Source organism: Serinus canaria, chromosome 1A, assembly GCF_022539315.1.
Source record: "Serinus canaria isolate serCan28SL12 chromosome 1A, serCan2020, whole genome shotgun sequence".
Taxonomy (NCBI): domain Eukaryota; kingdom Metazoa; phylum Chordata; class Aves; order Passeriformes; family Fringillidae; genus Serinus; species Serinus canaria.
Genome location: NC_066314.1, coordinates 50,460,054 through 50,474,004, shown reverse-complemented (window position 1 = coordinate 50,474,004; position 13,951 = coordinate 50,460,054). Strand labels below are relative to the sequence as shown.

The 13,951-nt window shown below is 44.5% G+C and overlaps 1 protein-coding gene across 8 annotated transcripts in view; it reads right to left on the bottom strand.

The window, feature by feature from the left end:
- RBFOX2 (RNA binding fox-1 homolog 2) overlaps positions 1–13,951 on the bottom strand; it is a 171,480-nt gene that overhangs the window by 101,157 nt on the left and 56,372 nt on the right. Inside the window, exon 1 of one of the 8 annotated variants that reach the window (XM_009086443.4) lies at positions 13,011–13,269. The exons of the other annotated variants lie outside the window; for them this stretch is intronic. Within the exon in view, the coding sequence (XP_009084691.1) occupies positions 13,011–13,025 (15 nt within the window). The 5' untranslated portion in view covers positions 13,026–13,269. Of the gene's footprint in view, positions 1–13,010; positions 13,270–13,951 lie in introns of those variants that run through there. 8 annotated transcript variants of the gene reach the window in all.

Here is a 13,951-nt window from a genome sequence, read left to right as displayed (position 1 = left end):
ACTGAGGAATTGGAGAACATCAGGCAAGCAGGACCTTTAGCTGCCACAACAGCAGGTCACCAAATAAATCTCAGGAAGTCATCTGGAAACGGCTCCATTACAGCAATATACAAAATATGACACTTTCAGCATAAATCTGCAAAGATAATTCCATTTTAGAATTACATCTGTCCATTAATTTCTGCAGGCCTCAGTTCAAAATCTTGCCCACCTGCTCAGCTTTAGATGAATCCTGTTTTTTCCCCCATTCCTGTTAAAAAAAAATTAAAAATCCCAAAGTCAGGCAACTCAAAAGAGATTCAAGAGCAAAATACCAGAAGTGCTGCAGTTAAGAGTTTGGTGCATTTGCTGAGTGCACAGAAGGGATCCAGAAATAGCATGCAAAGCTGACGTCTGGCAAAAATGATGCAGTTTACCCTGAAAGAGGAGAGTCAAGACAGGCTAAATGAATGGTGACAGCAGCAAGTCATGCTTTAATGTAGGGGGGACCCCAGGGATTACTCATCTGGAGGCAGAGGCACTAGTTATTGCTGCGTCCCTTCTCCAGTGCTTTCAGTGGAGAAGTATAAGGCTGTGGTGGAGAATAGAAAGAGGTATGTTAAGACTATGCCAGCTCAGAGGCAAGAAGTAGTCTTCACATCACTTTCTGCCTCAGACTAAGACAAAAATAGTAAAAGGCAGCAAACAGCTACATTTTGACTGGGATTTTTGAAACCTATCTTGTTTTGAGAAAGCGGGAGAGAGAAAAATTCTGGAAATCCGTATATTTTCACACAGAGTTCCAGAACATGGGCACAGAGGTCTGCCATGGGCATGTAAGATAACTGCCACCCACACTTCTCCCCAAGAGCTGGAAGAACAGAATAAAGGCTGACATAGCTCAGTCCAAAGCCCTTTCCTGCAGGCTAGTTTAAACTCCCATCAAATTCTAAAACAGGCCACAGCAGCTGAAATCCCTGGACAACAACCACTGAGGGCTTGCTCTGGTTCCACTATCTGCACAATCAAAATACCTGCTCTTCCATCAGCTTTCTGTGACCTCAACCCGAAAAAAAGAAAAAAAAAAAAAAATCACTCACCCTCATCTGCCACACTCTCTGCATTCTCTGTCCCAAACCCATACCATACAGATGGTTTCCTGGCTCCCATGAAAACCTCTATCTCTGACTTCTCTCACTATCAAGAAATCTCCACCAAAGACTTGGCTCATGTTCTCTGCACAACTCTCCAGTTACTCTGCATGGGACTACTCTCACTTCATGGTAACAGGACTACTAAGGCAAAAATTAACTCCAACCCCTCTGCATTATCAGCTGGGATATCAGCAGCGCTCAACCTTCAGCCTCTGCAGCTTTACAGGTCTCTTAGCATGAATTTAAAAAAACCACTTATCTCAGGCTAGAGATTCATGCGTAGGCCAGAGTTAAAGTAGGGCAATACTTATGCTGCATCTCAAGCTCACATTGTAATGAAGCAAAAGTAGCAACTTCAAGCTCTGAAGGGGCACAGCAGGCACACTCCTGCAACTGCTCTGAACTAGACAGCTTCTGAGAAACTTGTGTGAATATTAAAAATCTAATACAGTATAACAGCGTGCAACCTGTTTCAGCAGGCAGATCCAGCTGCAGCATCATCTTTCACATACGTTACCAGCTTCTCAGTATAGTGCTGAGAATGAGACCCTATTCTGCAGCACAGGAACACAGTAGATGTGCAAACGCTATAGGAAGCAAATTTCAGAATGGCAGATTGCCAACACCTCTGGACAAATAGAAGAAAAACCATCACTGCCACCCAAATGCCCCAAGATTGTCAGCAATAGAACAGAAAAACGTGTAACCACCACCAAGGCAAAAACAAAGAAAATGACAGTCACTTTTCAAAAGGAAAAACACCCATGTTTTCTTCACATTCTCTTCCTGGCTTACCTTCTTTGTAATTATGGGACAGAGGTAATAACAGCCACCAAAAGTCCAGCTGTCACATTTTGATAATTCAGTGAATGCCCACACAGATCTAATTACCTCAGCCAGTCTACATGCCTGAGACCTTATGTGGCCATGACCATTCCTCAGCCTTGCCCTGACAGAAGTTTGGAGAGTGGAAGCAACACCAGTGCTAGGATGATCAGATATTTTTTAGAGAGACCAAGATTAAAGTAAAGGGACAAGAAGGGAAACAGCTGCTCTAGAGCTAGAGATGACAGAATACTTAAAAACCTGAAAAATAATTAAATGAACTAATGAGCCATAGTTAGCAAAGGAACCACAGGTTAAGGCAGATACAATTCCTCAGCGGGGGGAGAGGTGAAGAAGGGGAGAAGCCCTCTCATATTGGAACAGAGAGGAACCAAGTTAGCAGCTCCACAACAGAGCTGGGGCAAGGAGAGGAAAAAGGGATATATCAAGACAAGAGGTGATTTATTCTTAAGTTTCAGGGCTGGAATAAGCAGCAAACGATGAACAAAAGGGAACGTCTGTGGTAGATCCAGACAGGAGACAGAAGTGGGATGGCAATGCCACAGGGTTTGTTTTGTTATTGGTTTTGTTTGTTTTAAAAGCAAGTTAATAGAAAAACACCAGCAGCTTAAAATGCTCCAAGCATACGGCCTGCCACTCCTCCTAGGTTATAACAAAAATTCCTGTCTTGTAATGAGAAGGGCTTCTTGGGATCCGGCAGCCCTCCGACTCTTCACCCCCAGCTGGGGGGCCGAGGGGGTTCCCGTATCAGCGGCTCGGCAGCACGGAGCTCCCCACGCTGGCACCGGCCGCCTGCCCAATTCAGACCTGTAATCTCCCTCGACTTTGATTTAATGCAGCAATTACTGGTAATGTGGTTTGAAGGAGATAAATGCCCAGCACAGGGCTGGCTGGCACTGACGCTCATTTTGCTCATGATGCAAGAACAGTTTTAATTAAAATCCCCTTTATGATAAAGGAGCTGCTTGACTGGATGTTTCTGTGCAGCCCTGATACGGAGCCTCCTCCAAAGCGGATTAGAAATCAAAGTTTCCCTCTTCTCGCTACTGGCAACACACAAAAATAGGGAACACTGTCACCATGTCACCCCTCTACAATTTCCTTAACCCTAGAAGTGCCGGGAAAATGCCCGTGTTTCCTTAAAAGCAATTGTTACTTCCTTATCATGGCTGTAAGTGTTTTTCAAAAACTAAGCACAAGGACTGCTCCAATTGAATAAACGCATCCATAGAGCTCATCCTCTGTGATCCCAACCTGGTTTCCCCTCTGGTTTAAAAGGAGATCACCTTGGCTACTTCTATGGTAGACACACACCTACAGCCTGCATTCTGGCAAGGAGAGGTATCAGCCCCATAGTACTCTGGCAAGGTGGTGGGAAATCAGAACTTGGCTGAAAGGCTGGAAAAGTAGAAGCTTCTGCAGGCTGAGGCAGAGCAGCATGGACAGGGGAGAGAAAAGGAGCAACACTGCAAGATAAAGGCATAAAATTTGGCAGAACAGTCAAGATCTCAGCACAGACATGTTCCAGAAATGATCTGTCAGCTCTTGATCGAGTTACAGCAAATGTAGGTGCAATTTTGAGTTGGTTTTCTTCTTTACACTAAAGGAAATAACAGAGATTAATACATTAAGCACTGCTAGTTTCTACTGCAAGTGCCAATAGCAGATTGTCACAGTGAGAAATTGGCCTTGTGCATTACACAGAAAAGGCAGCACTGGGTTTGGAGGCCTGCAGACAGTGCAATGTGAAGATAAAGAGCCTCAAGTCTGAATGCACATTATTCCTCTCCTCAAGCCACCCAAACACACATAAGCATAAAGAGGTTGACTTAAACAGCTGAATTTCTCTGTGACCTTCAGAATATATCTGTGGGCCATTGAACTACCCAGGCCCTGACACAGGTTCCAATCTTCTCAGAGCATTTGCCTCGTCATCTGAGCAGTGCTCCATATTTCCTGACATTGTCTTCTCCTCCAGTGATGAAATTCTGCTCCAAAAACCCTTTTTCTTTAACATAAGAAAGCAATTTCAAAGTGGCTGTCATGATCCATGATTCCTCACCCCCTTCAGACAGCACAGCATCAAACAACAGATGAAAAAAAAAGGAAACAACTGACAGAACCAGGAGGGATTCAACACAACAGCGTAAACAGCTGACTTCACAGGAGACTGAAGCAGCAGACACCAGATCACCAAATGCACTGCTATGAATGATGAAACCAGCCTTCAGGAGAACCTGCTCCTCAACAGGATGAGCAAAGGGTAAAAACACCAGGTCAGAGACAGCAACACGAAGATTTAGTGTGCTTTTGCTGGTACACAAGGGAAAAAAATGAAACCAAAAAAGGCCTGGTATAATTAACAAGATTAAAGGGGGATTTAGGATCACGACAGAAAAGCAATGGGCCAGATTGATCCTTACAGGATTAAAGCTGGAATCCTACTAAGAGTCCAGTGGTTGAGAGATCAACGCAGTGTAATGGGATTAAATCAACATCAGCTTTTGTTTTTACACAAAAAACCTGAACCTCCAGCCCCTGTATTTTTACTGCTTCAGATGAGCAGCAGAAAAGTTGACTGGTACCCACAAACAACCAGGGCACAGGCAGCCAAGCACTTCCCTTTTGGCTCCCTCAGGCAGAAGAGCAATAGGCAGTGCCACTTTCAGAAATAAAGAACAAAAATTTTGTGGTTTATTACAAATTGTCCAAAAAGCCAAGAAAGCTGAGAATTTACCAAAATCTGTTTTCTGGCCAGCCCCGCATTAACTGGTATCAAGTGTGGTGGGATCACCCCAGGCCTGATGGATGGGGAAGGCAGGAGGACAGTCCCAGCTGCAAGCAGACACGCTGCCAACAGGCAATTGGATTTTGATATTGTCTCTTGCCGGCAAGGAACAAAGGACTCAGTATATTCTGCAGAACATATCAGCAAACACATTTAAGACAAATTGTCGCATGTCCCCGTTGCACAACAATATCCAAGAATTACAAAAGTGAGAAAAGCCTCTTTCAGCATGTATCATTTGCATTACAGCTGGTGCAACACATGCAGGCCAGCTGCACTTCTGTTCCCCTGCCCCAAAATTTCCAGCACTTCCAGCACTTGTTGGTAATTTGAGTTGGTAACAAGGGGGAGGGGAAGAGGGAAACAGGACAAGGCTAGATATTCTTTCTAGATATGTAAGCTATTTTTAAAGTTTTAAATTCTTGTAGGAGAGAAAGCCACGCATGTTTAAATGAGAGGGTATCCATCACCACCACACTTGGTTGAAAAGGAAAGGGGTGTTTATTGCACACCTGTTCACAACAGCTAAACAGCTGCATTGAAGAGTAACATTCCTTATGCAAGGAAAAAGCACTAAAGGATCTCATATTTCTACAGCATTTCTCAGTCCAAAAGGGGTTTAGAAACCACAGTTACACTCACACTGTATACACTCCACCCAAATTTCCCAAGAAAAAGAAGAAAATTTTACCCAACACTAAAATATAAAAATGCCAATACCACCCGTTTCTTAAAAGATGTCACAGTCAGTAGCCTCACCTACACTGAATGGGCTTCTTCTTTTCAGCTGGTTGGTCCAAAAAAAGGATTCGCCATTCACTGCTCCTCTTCACTCAAGCAGCAGCCAAAATCCCAGTGTAATTAACTGGGGGGAGGAGGAGGGAATATAGCTGGAACGACTGCTGGATCCAACAGGCCTCAGAGCAAATCTGCTCTGCAGTGCTGCTGAGATGGTCCCCATGGAGATATGCACCCCACTTACGCTGCACCTTCCTGAGAGATGTTTTGTCTTTACTCACAAGGGTTCTCCATCCAAAAGGTATGTAATGGATGCAAGGAGACATCACTATCATGATTGAGGGTGGAATGAAAAAGAAGACCGCTACAATAAAAATGAAAAGTGAAAAAATAGGAACAGGCAGTTCACACTGCACATTTTCTATCTTCTAGCCACATATACATATCTGAATTCCAGCATTTTTCTGCATTTAAACTTTGTTTCAACACTAGATGATTTATAAATTATTAAAAAAGTACAGAGGAGTGTTCTAGTATCATCCTATGCCAGCTCCTTAAATATCGTGAATAATAATCCCTAAGAATATCTTTAAAAATTGTCATCTGGTCAAAATATTTTCACTTCATTATTGTCTTATGTCCAAGATTCAATCAGAGCATTGTGTGGGGGACAGCATCTTTCATTTGAGGCAGGAGAAAAACTAACTGCCTTCGCCCTGGATTCAGCTTCAGACCCAAGAACCATCTGGTAAAAAATCAGCCAGCGCATTGTGCAGGCAGTATATTAGTCATGAGACACAGGACTCTGAGAACAATGAAACCTAAATTTAAGGGACAGACGAAGGAAACTTAATTACTTGTTTAAGCTTCTTCACCGCTTTGAGGAATCTTTAACATTTTTAGCAAAAGAATTTAGCACTGGAGGGCACAAAGCACATCCTCAATGGATTTCTTAATTTTCTGCAAGCCTGTTTTCACTTCCAGTGTGGAACTATCTGCACTGATCCATCAGCACAGCTTGCCTCTCCAGTGCATGGCTGCAGGGTGAATCACATTGCCTTGGGTATACAGGGTACCATCCACAGCTGTGGTTCTGCAGATACCGACTGCAGTTCCTTCTCAAACTGACAACTCCATACAGAGAATGTATTTTCTGACCTCTCTACATCACTCAAGCTCCTGCTGTACCCAGTAGCCCTTGCTGAACTATGAGGGGATCTTTTCCAGCTAATTGCATAAGCTGTCCAATCATGCTTTTGGTTAAGCATACACAGTCGCTACCCTAATGACTTCTTAGAGCCGTGGCAAAAAAGCCACCCCAATTCAGGTCCATTTAGAGACCTTTCCTATAACATTGCCATTACCTTTGGGGTTAGGACAGCTCTAATAGACTGGAAAGCTGGGTGGAGAAAAACCTAATGAGGTTCAACAATTAGGGTCTTGTACCTGGGGAGGAATAACCCCAAGTGCCAGTACAGGACCTACTAGAGACCAGTTCTTCAGGGAAAGACCTGGGACTCTTGGTGGATGACAACCTGACCATCAGCTGTGTGCCCTCACAGACAGGAGGGCCAGTGGTAGCCTGAGGTGCATCAGAAAAACTGTGGCCAGCAGGTCAAGGGAGCTGATCCTCCCCCTCCTACCTGGCCCTAGTGAGGCCACCTGGAGTGCTGTACCACAAGGTAATACCACAGAGGGTTCAGTAGATGCCACAAAGATGATGCGGGGTCTGGACCATCTCATATGAGATGGAGCTGTGACTGTTTAGTCTGGAAAAGAGACAACTGAGAGAATATCTCATTAATGAATTTAAATATCTTAAAGGTGGGTGCCAAGAAGTTGTTGCCAGACTCTTTCTGGTGGTGCCCAGCAACAGGTGAGGAGCCAATGGCCATAAACTAAAACACAAGAAGTTCGACCTCAGCATGAACAAGAAATTCTTTACATTGAGAGTGGCAGAACTTTGGAACAGGCTGCTCAGGGTAGTCATGGAGTCTTCCTCTCTGGAGACATTTCAGAATCATCTGGACATGTTTTTATGTCACCTACTACAAGTGATTCTGCATTGGCAGGGGGATTGGATTAGATGATCTCCAGAGGGCCTTTCCAAGCCTAAGAATTCTGTGATTCTGTGAAAACAGTAAAGTTCCGTCACAAATGGAATTAAGATTAGCAAATAAGCACCATGGGAAGTGCAGGAAACACAGATGTTCAGTCTCAAATTGCTATTATCTGCGCTGTTCCTCAAGCTTTCAGCTGGAAATCACAAAGACTGAGGTTTATTCTCTCCTTATTCTCTTACAGCTTATTCTCTTCCTTCCAAGATAAACAGGCTGTTTTGTGAAAAACTAACTTAAACAGGACCCAGCCCCTGTCAGTCTTCCAAGACTTGGACAGGCTAACAGCAAACCAAGTCCCCTGTGCTCACCACTGTTTGGACAGGTGGGAATACAGCAGTCAGGCAGAAGAGCCACTGGAGAAATACATCAACTAAGCAAGCCTACATCCCCCTAATTCTTTTGTTTAGACTCATCAGAGAAGGGAATTCCTGAACATGATGGCAATGTGCTGTACACCTGATTTACACAAAGCTGGATAAAATCACTGTAGCCTACAGAACAGCGCATCCTGATCCTGAATCTTCATCTTCTGAAGCCGGTAGCTTAAATTGAAATGGCTTCTCTTTTTGAACTGCACTGGGCTTTCTTGTCTCAGTAGTGACCTTGGCATCTTCCACGATTACAGACTTTCAGGAACACAGAATTGGAAAAGATCACCTGGATTATCAGCTCTAGTCCTCTAATAACACAGGCAGTCACATTATATAATCTCTTTCATACACTCTTCTTTCTCTGTTTCCTAAATCTCCAAAGCCTGTATAAAACCCTAGATGCAAATAGATGCAAGTTGCTTTGTCACACAAAGCCCCAGAGGAATGCAATGCAGACATCCCCAACCCAGCTGTGCACAGAGCAGCTTGAGTGTGGAAGCACTATAACCATGTTCATGAGGTGCTGCACCAAAGCTAATAAACCTTATCGAGCAGCAGAACTCATTATCTCAGCTGCAGTGCTGGACAAACATAACCATATTACTTCTGCATTCAAGCTGCTACGTATGCATGCCACAGCATGGCACTACAGGGACTTGCAGGCTGGGGTATCAGCTTACAGGCTACTAGCTCAATGATTTCCCCATGAGCTTCATTTTATGATTTTCCAGGACTTTTCTGCTCCAGAGAAGGAATCCAAAAAGGAGTGTTTGTATTAACACAAAATGTCATTTAACATACTCACAGAAATTCACCCAGACCTGACCTTTAACATTCATTCAGGAAAACCTTTCTACATCCTCACAGCCACAGTCTCCCAGAGGCAACTTCATCTCCACCTCTCTCAGCAGTGCCCATGCCATGCACATACCTTTCACACGCAGGACCTTCTCTCCCTCCTATCAGAGCTTTGGGTGATGGCTGACATTCATTAGCCATGCCTACCAAACATGTTCCAGCCAAAGACCTAGAGGCACAGCTAGACTTCCCCAGCAAGAGCTGCCCCGGGCTTCATACCAGAAGAGAGCAGGGAGGCAGTTTTCCTGGATAGCCACTTGTTTTGCTGCTATCAAACGCATGCCATTATGTCCATACTTTTCACTGGCAGTAGCTACCTCATGAAAAAAGACCAAACAAATAATAGAAAGACCTGGCGTGAGGAAGAACCCGTTGCTAAGACTCAAGTTTGGCAGCAGAGTTGGGTTTCCAATCCCTTGGTGGTAAAGCTGATGAGCTCGGAGCCTAGAGGGAAAAATTATTCCAGTGAATGCAAAGAGAGACTTTTAAGTGACAAAAAGGCAACTAAAAGACAGGTCAGGAAGAAAACCAACAAAAAAAAAATCAAAATGAGCTTGGCAAGCTTACTAGCACTATTCCTGCTATATGGTAATTAGTGGGTCTAGGTAAGATCTTCACTTTCATAGGGCTCTAGAGAAAGAAATAATTTCTCATTGCAAGAGGCAGCCAGCCCTCTGACAAGCACTCAGCGTGTACTCTGTACACGGCTGCGAGAAATGAGGAAATTATCCATACCCACTATAAACAGAGCAATGAATCCGGTGCTTTCCTACCAGAAGCCTAGCAACAGCATGGACCTCCCTTACCTTGGTCCCTCCTGCCTTTGATAGTTTCAGCTGTCTTTGAGCACAGGAGAAGGATGATTGATAATTTGCTTCATAGGGCTGCTGCCCCTTCCTTTCAACCTTTCTTGTAACAACAGACCTCCAACAAGGCAACATTCATACATGTAACTCTCAGAACACATCATGCTCTTTAGAAAATACTTGGAATGAAATGACTCTAGATTATATCTCATGACTCACAGTACACAAAGATTCATCTGCTCATAAATGAAAAAACTCAGTCTTTCTTATCCAGTAAAGGGTTTAATGCTTTTCCCACCTTCAAACCACTCTGCTCCTGGCTGTCACCAGCATACCACCTGCCCCCGTGTTGTCACTCCTGATCACCCTCAGCACAAAGACCCTCTTGCCTTCACAGCCCAAATTACCCATGTCCCATTTAGGGAACTTATGACTAGGAGCTCTCTTCAGCAATTCAAGAGCCCAGACAGCTGCACACAAACGGCGATGCGTGTGAGAAGACACAAAACTAGGGTTAGATGGTCCCCCACGAACAAAACACTTGCCTGCAAAAACAGAACTCCTACAGGCACCTCTTATACATAGGGCAAATACCCACCTTGAGTTGCAACACTGACAATGCACTCAAATGGTTTGCAACATCAGAGAGACAATCACACCATCTCTGCCTCAGAAAGACTTTATACAGCTGCATCCTACACAACGAAAGTGTTAAGATAAATAGTCTCTCTTGATATTTAATGGCATAGATAGTCTGCTGCCTTCACTTCGCTCACAATGCCAAGCATTAGGTCATCACAACAGGTATTTTAAGTTTCCTACTCTCCAGCTCTCCACAACCCACAATCTTCTGCAGTCTACAAGGCTCTCAAATATTTAAGAGTATCCTGCAACAAGTTTCACCTGAGGGAATACAGTTCAGCAAGCAGGAATGTCAGACTGAACCAAGGCTACACCACCACTCCATTTCATGGACAGCATTATAATCAGGGACTGTGATTTTGCAGGTAGCCTGTATGTCTAGGTTCAGTATCCACGCCACAACACAGCTGCAGAGGAAGGTGCATTCTCCCTTTCATTTTACTGTTTGTCAAACCTGACAGCACTCAATATTGCACAATCTCTTCAAAGAAGATAATTTTGTAACATGCACCCCTAGGGGATGGGGGGCTGGGGGAGAAACGTTATGGTTGCTGTGGGAATCTTAATTCTGGATTTCAGGACTTGCATATTTAAAACCTCAAATTTAACATTGCATTAATGTAGCTTCATGCATTGAATTAAGGAATGACTCAGTACAAATCTCCATGCATCTACTGAAGTCCTGACATCCCAAGGACAAGAGGCACAGAACAGAAAAAAAGATAGCACAGGCAACAAGAAGAGAAGGAGAGGCAGAGGGAAACCTCTGAGTTCCCTGTGAGCAGGGAAGCAAGAAACTGGCACAGCCAAGGCACAACAAACCCCACACCAAACCAGATCTGTCAGTTGAGGCTCCTTGTTCTTACTGCTAAAGGTTATGTAGCTTGCCAGGATAAAAAGAGCTTAAAGCAGAAACATAAATGGGCACAGAGGAAAAGATCCCTGAAAGGTCCAAGGAGGAGATTCCCCAAAAGTAATAGTATAACCTGTATTGAGAAGGAAAAGATCATATCTAGATAGCAAAAATTCACTAATTTTTTTAATTATCATGGCAGAGTGCCCAGATGATGACTTTAAAACCCCTTCAGCTATTCAAGCATTTAATACTTATTTTCTCCATTTCTCTGAAGTTTAACTGCAATGCAAGCACAGCAGTAGTGCTGCCTGAAGTTCTGGGTTCAGGCAGAAGCAGCAGCCAATAGGGTTCATCCATTGGCAAGCATCCTAAAACTCAACCCTCTTTTAAGAATCCAGGTCAGTGCTTAATGTTTTGGGCCAAAGCTGGTCTTTAGGCAGGCTAACACCTATATTTTATACTAGGGTGCTCACACACCCCTCAGCACAGGAGGTGAGACAGCAGGCCAGCTCTCCTCTGCTCCCAGTCACTCTCCCCATTTCAGCAGAGTAAGGAACATCTCCATTGTTCATTCCTTATCTAAGATCAGCAGCAACATTGGCTGAATTACTTCTCCTCTCACCCCACCCACCAAACCAAGCACAAATCTTAGCTGAGCCATGGGTCCTGCCCAGTCTTTCTCCCTAAAAACCAGCACCCCAAGCTGTGGCAAGGGGCTGAATGCAGAAGGTGGACGTGCCTGCCAGCAGGGCCTGCTGGATGAAACCAGGCAAGTGTGCATATCCCTGTGAAGAATCAGGTTACCCTGCAACAAAGATAGTGTGTGTATGTGCAAAGGAGGGAAGTAAAATCCTTCTGCCTAGGTTCCAAGGGTTGCTTTGTTGCAAAAATAAACCAGTGTTTGTTCCTGGGGAGCTGGACTCAAAGCAGCCAGAGGCAGAGAGAACCTTCACGTTCTGAGTTACAAACAAGGGTTAAAAAAAAAAAAAAAACCCCAACAAAAAACAAAAAACCAAATCAAACCAAAAACTTGGGACCCAGCTATTCTTTACCTCACATATCTGGGTAAGGAAACCCAATGGCAAACTGATGATCTCAAGGGTGCACAGGAGCAGACAAAACTATACCTTGATGGCTGAGCAGTCTAATAGCTGACTGCTCCAGTGGAAATTCCAGTCCTTGCTCAAAGGCTGAAAATATATATGCCTTTGTATAAGCTATTACTTCGCTTGCTGGATCTATATAACACTTCACACATGTTTTCTTCCTGACATTTTCCATACTCCACCAGAAACTTGAGTAACTGTGCCACTTCTGGAAAAACAAGCTTGCATCCAGCTTTTCTCAAAAGAGCTTCTCCCCCCCCTCCTCAAAGTCCCAAACTGCAAAACTATCTAAACCCTTCCTGCTCCTCTCCTAGCCTTCAGAGACTTACAGATCCCTTTCAGCAGCACCCTTTCACTACCTGGGATGTCTCTCAATAACACTAAAAATCCAATAAAGCAGAGGCACATGGGAACAGCTTTATACATAAAAAAATTTATATATACACACACAGGTCTCTCAGTTGGCAGTGAGCAGCATTATACCAAAAATTTTGTCTCTAAGGCACCTGCCCAAAACTATTCTCTCCAGAGGCACATATAACCACAGGAAAAGCCTGCTTGATAGCCAGTTAATAGTACTTGCTCGAAATATATTTTTTTAAAAGGGAAGACTAGCCCACAGTGAGTAGAGGCTGCACAGAGCTAAGCCCAACATTGAAGGCCGCTCACGTTAGTGCAGAGTCCTTCAGCTTTCCATTCCTTATATGTGCAAAGTGTGCAAGCCCTCACACACGCTTCCTACTCACCCAGAGGTACATCATGTTAGCCTGGGTCCTTCTAACCCAGCAGTGAGATGATCCGGCAACACAAGAGGCACTTCAGTAAGACTGACGAGACCGAGGTTGGTCGAGGGTGATTTTTGGTTTTTTTCTTAAAGAAAAAAAATCCGAACGGCTCAGTTTGAGGCTTAGAAAGCGTCTCGCCGCCTCCTCCACCCCCCTCCTCCAGCTCTGGCTGCTCTGCGCTCTTCTCTCGCACTTAATCTCTCCCTGGGAGTTCCCAGCCCCGTGTGTCTGTACTGGCGTGCACAGTACACACTCTGCATTCGCCTCCAGGGAATTTCTCTCTGTCATTCTGCTTCTAAAAACACAATCTCGGCCTCACAAGATTCTTGCAATAGGCAGGGATGGGTGGGGTTAGTAATAAATGCAGCCCGGCTCCCAGCGCTGGAGAGCACTTACTTTAGAAAAGGGAACTGTAGCCGTGAATGAAGCAGAGAAAAACCTTGTCCTCCAAGGTCACTGGGGGTGAGGACACATTCCTCTCCCCCCAATAATTGCTCCTCCAGGAATCATCCGCAGATGCAGGAGCCACGCAGGGTGCCATAGGCATGTTCTGCACATTTTCATCGACCCCCTAGTCAACACCCCAAATTCGGTAACAATTCAGTAGCTGTATTTAATCATTAACCACTGACAGGCATCAAGGGGCATAACTACAGGATCCTGAAGCTAAGGAGAAAATCTGTATCTGCCAGCCCTGGAGCTCCTTCAGGAAGAACAACCACTGTCGGCATGAGCCGGGGAAGACAAGCAACGCAGATAAAGGGGTTAATCTGCTTTCGCAGGTGGCTCCACACTAGTGTTTTACAGACTTGCTTACTGCTGGAGGGAAAGCAGCAGCTGGCTCCTGTTCCTCAGAGTGTATCGGGTTCCCACTTGCCTGGAGGCAGCTTCCCCCCAAGTCT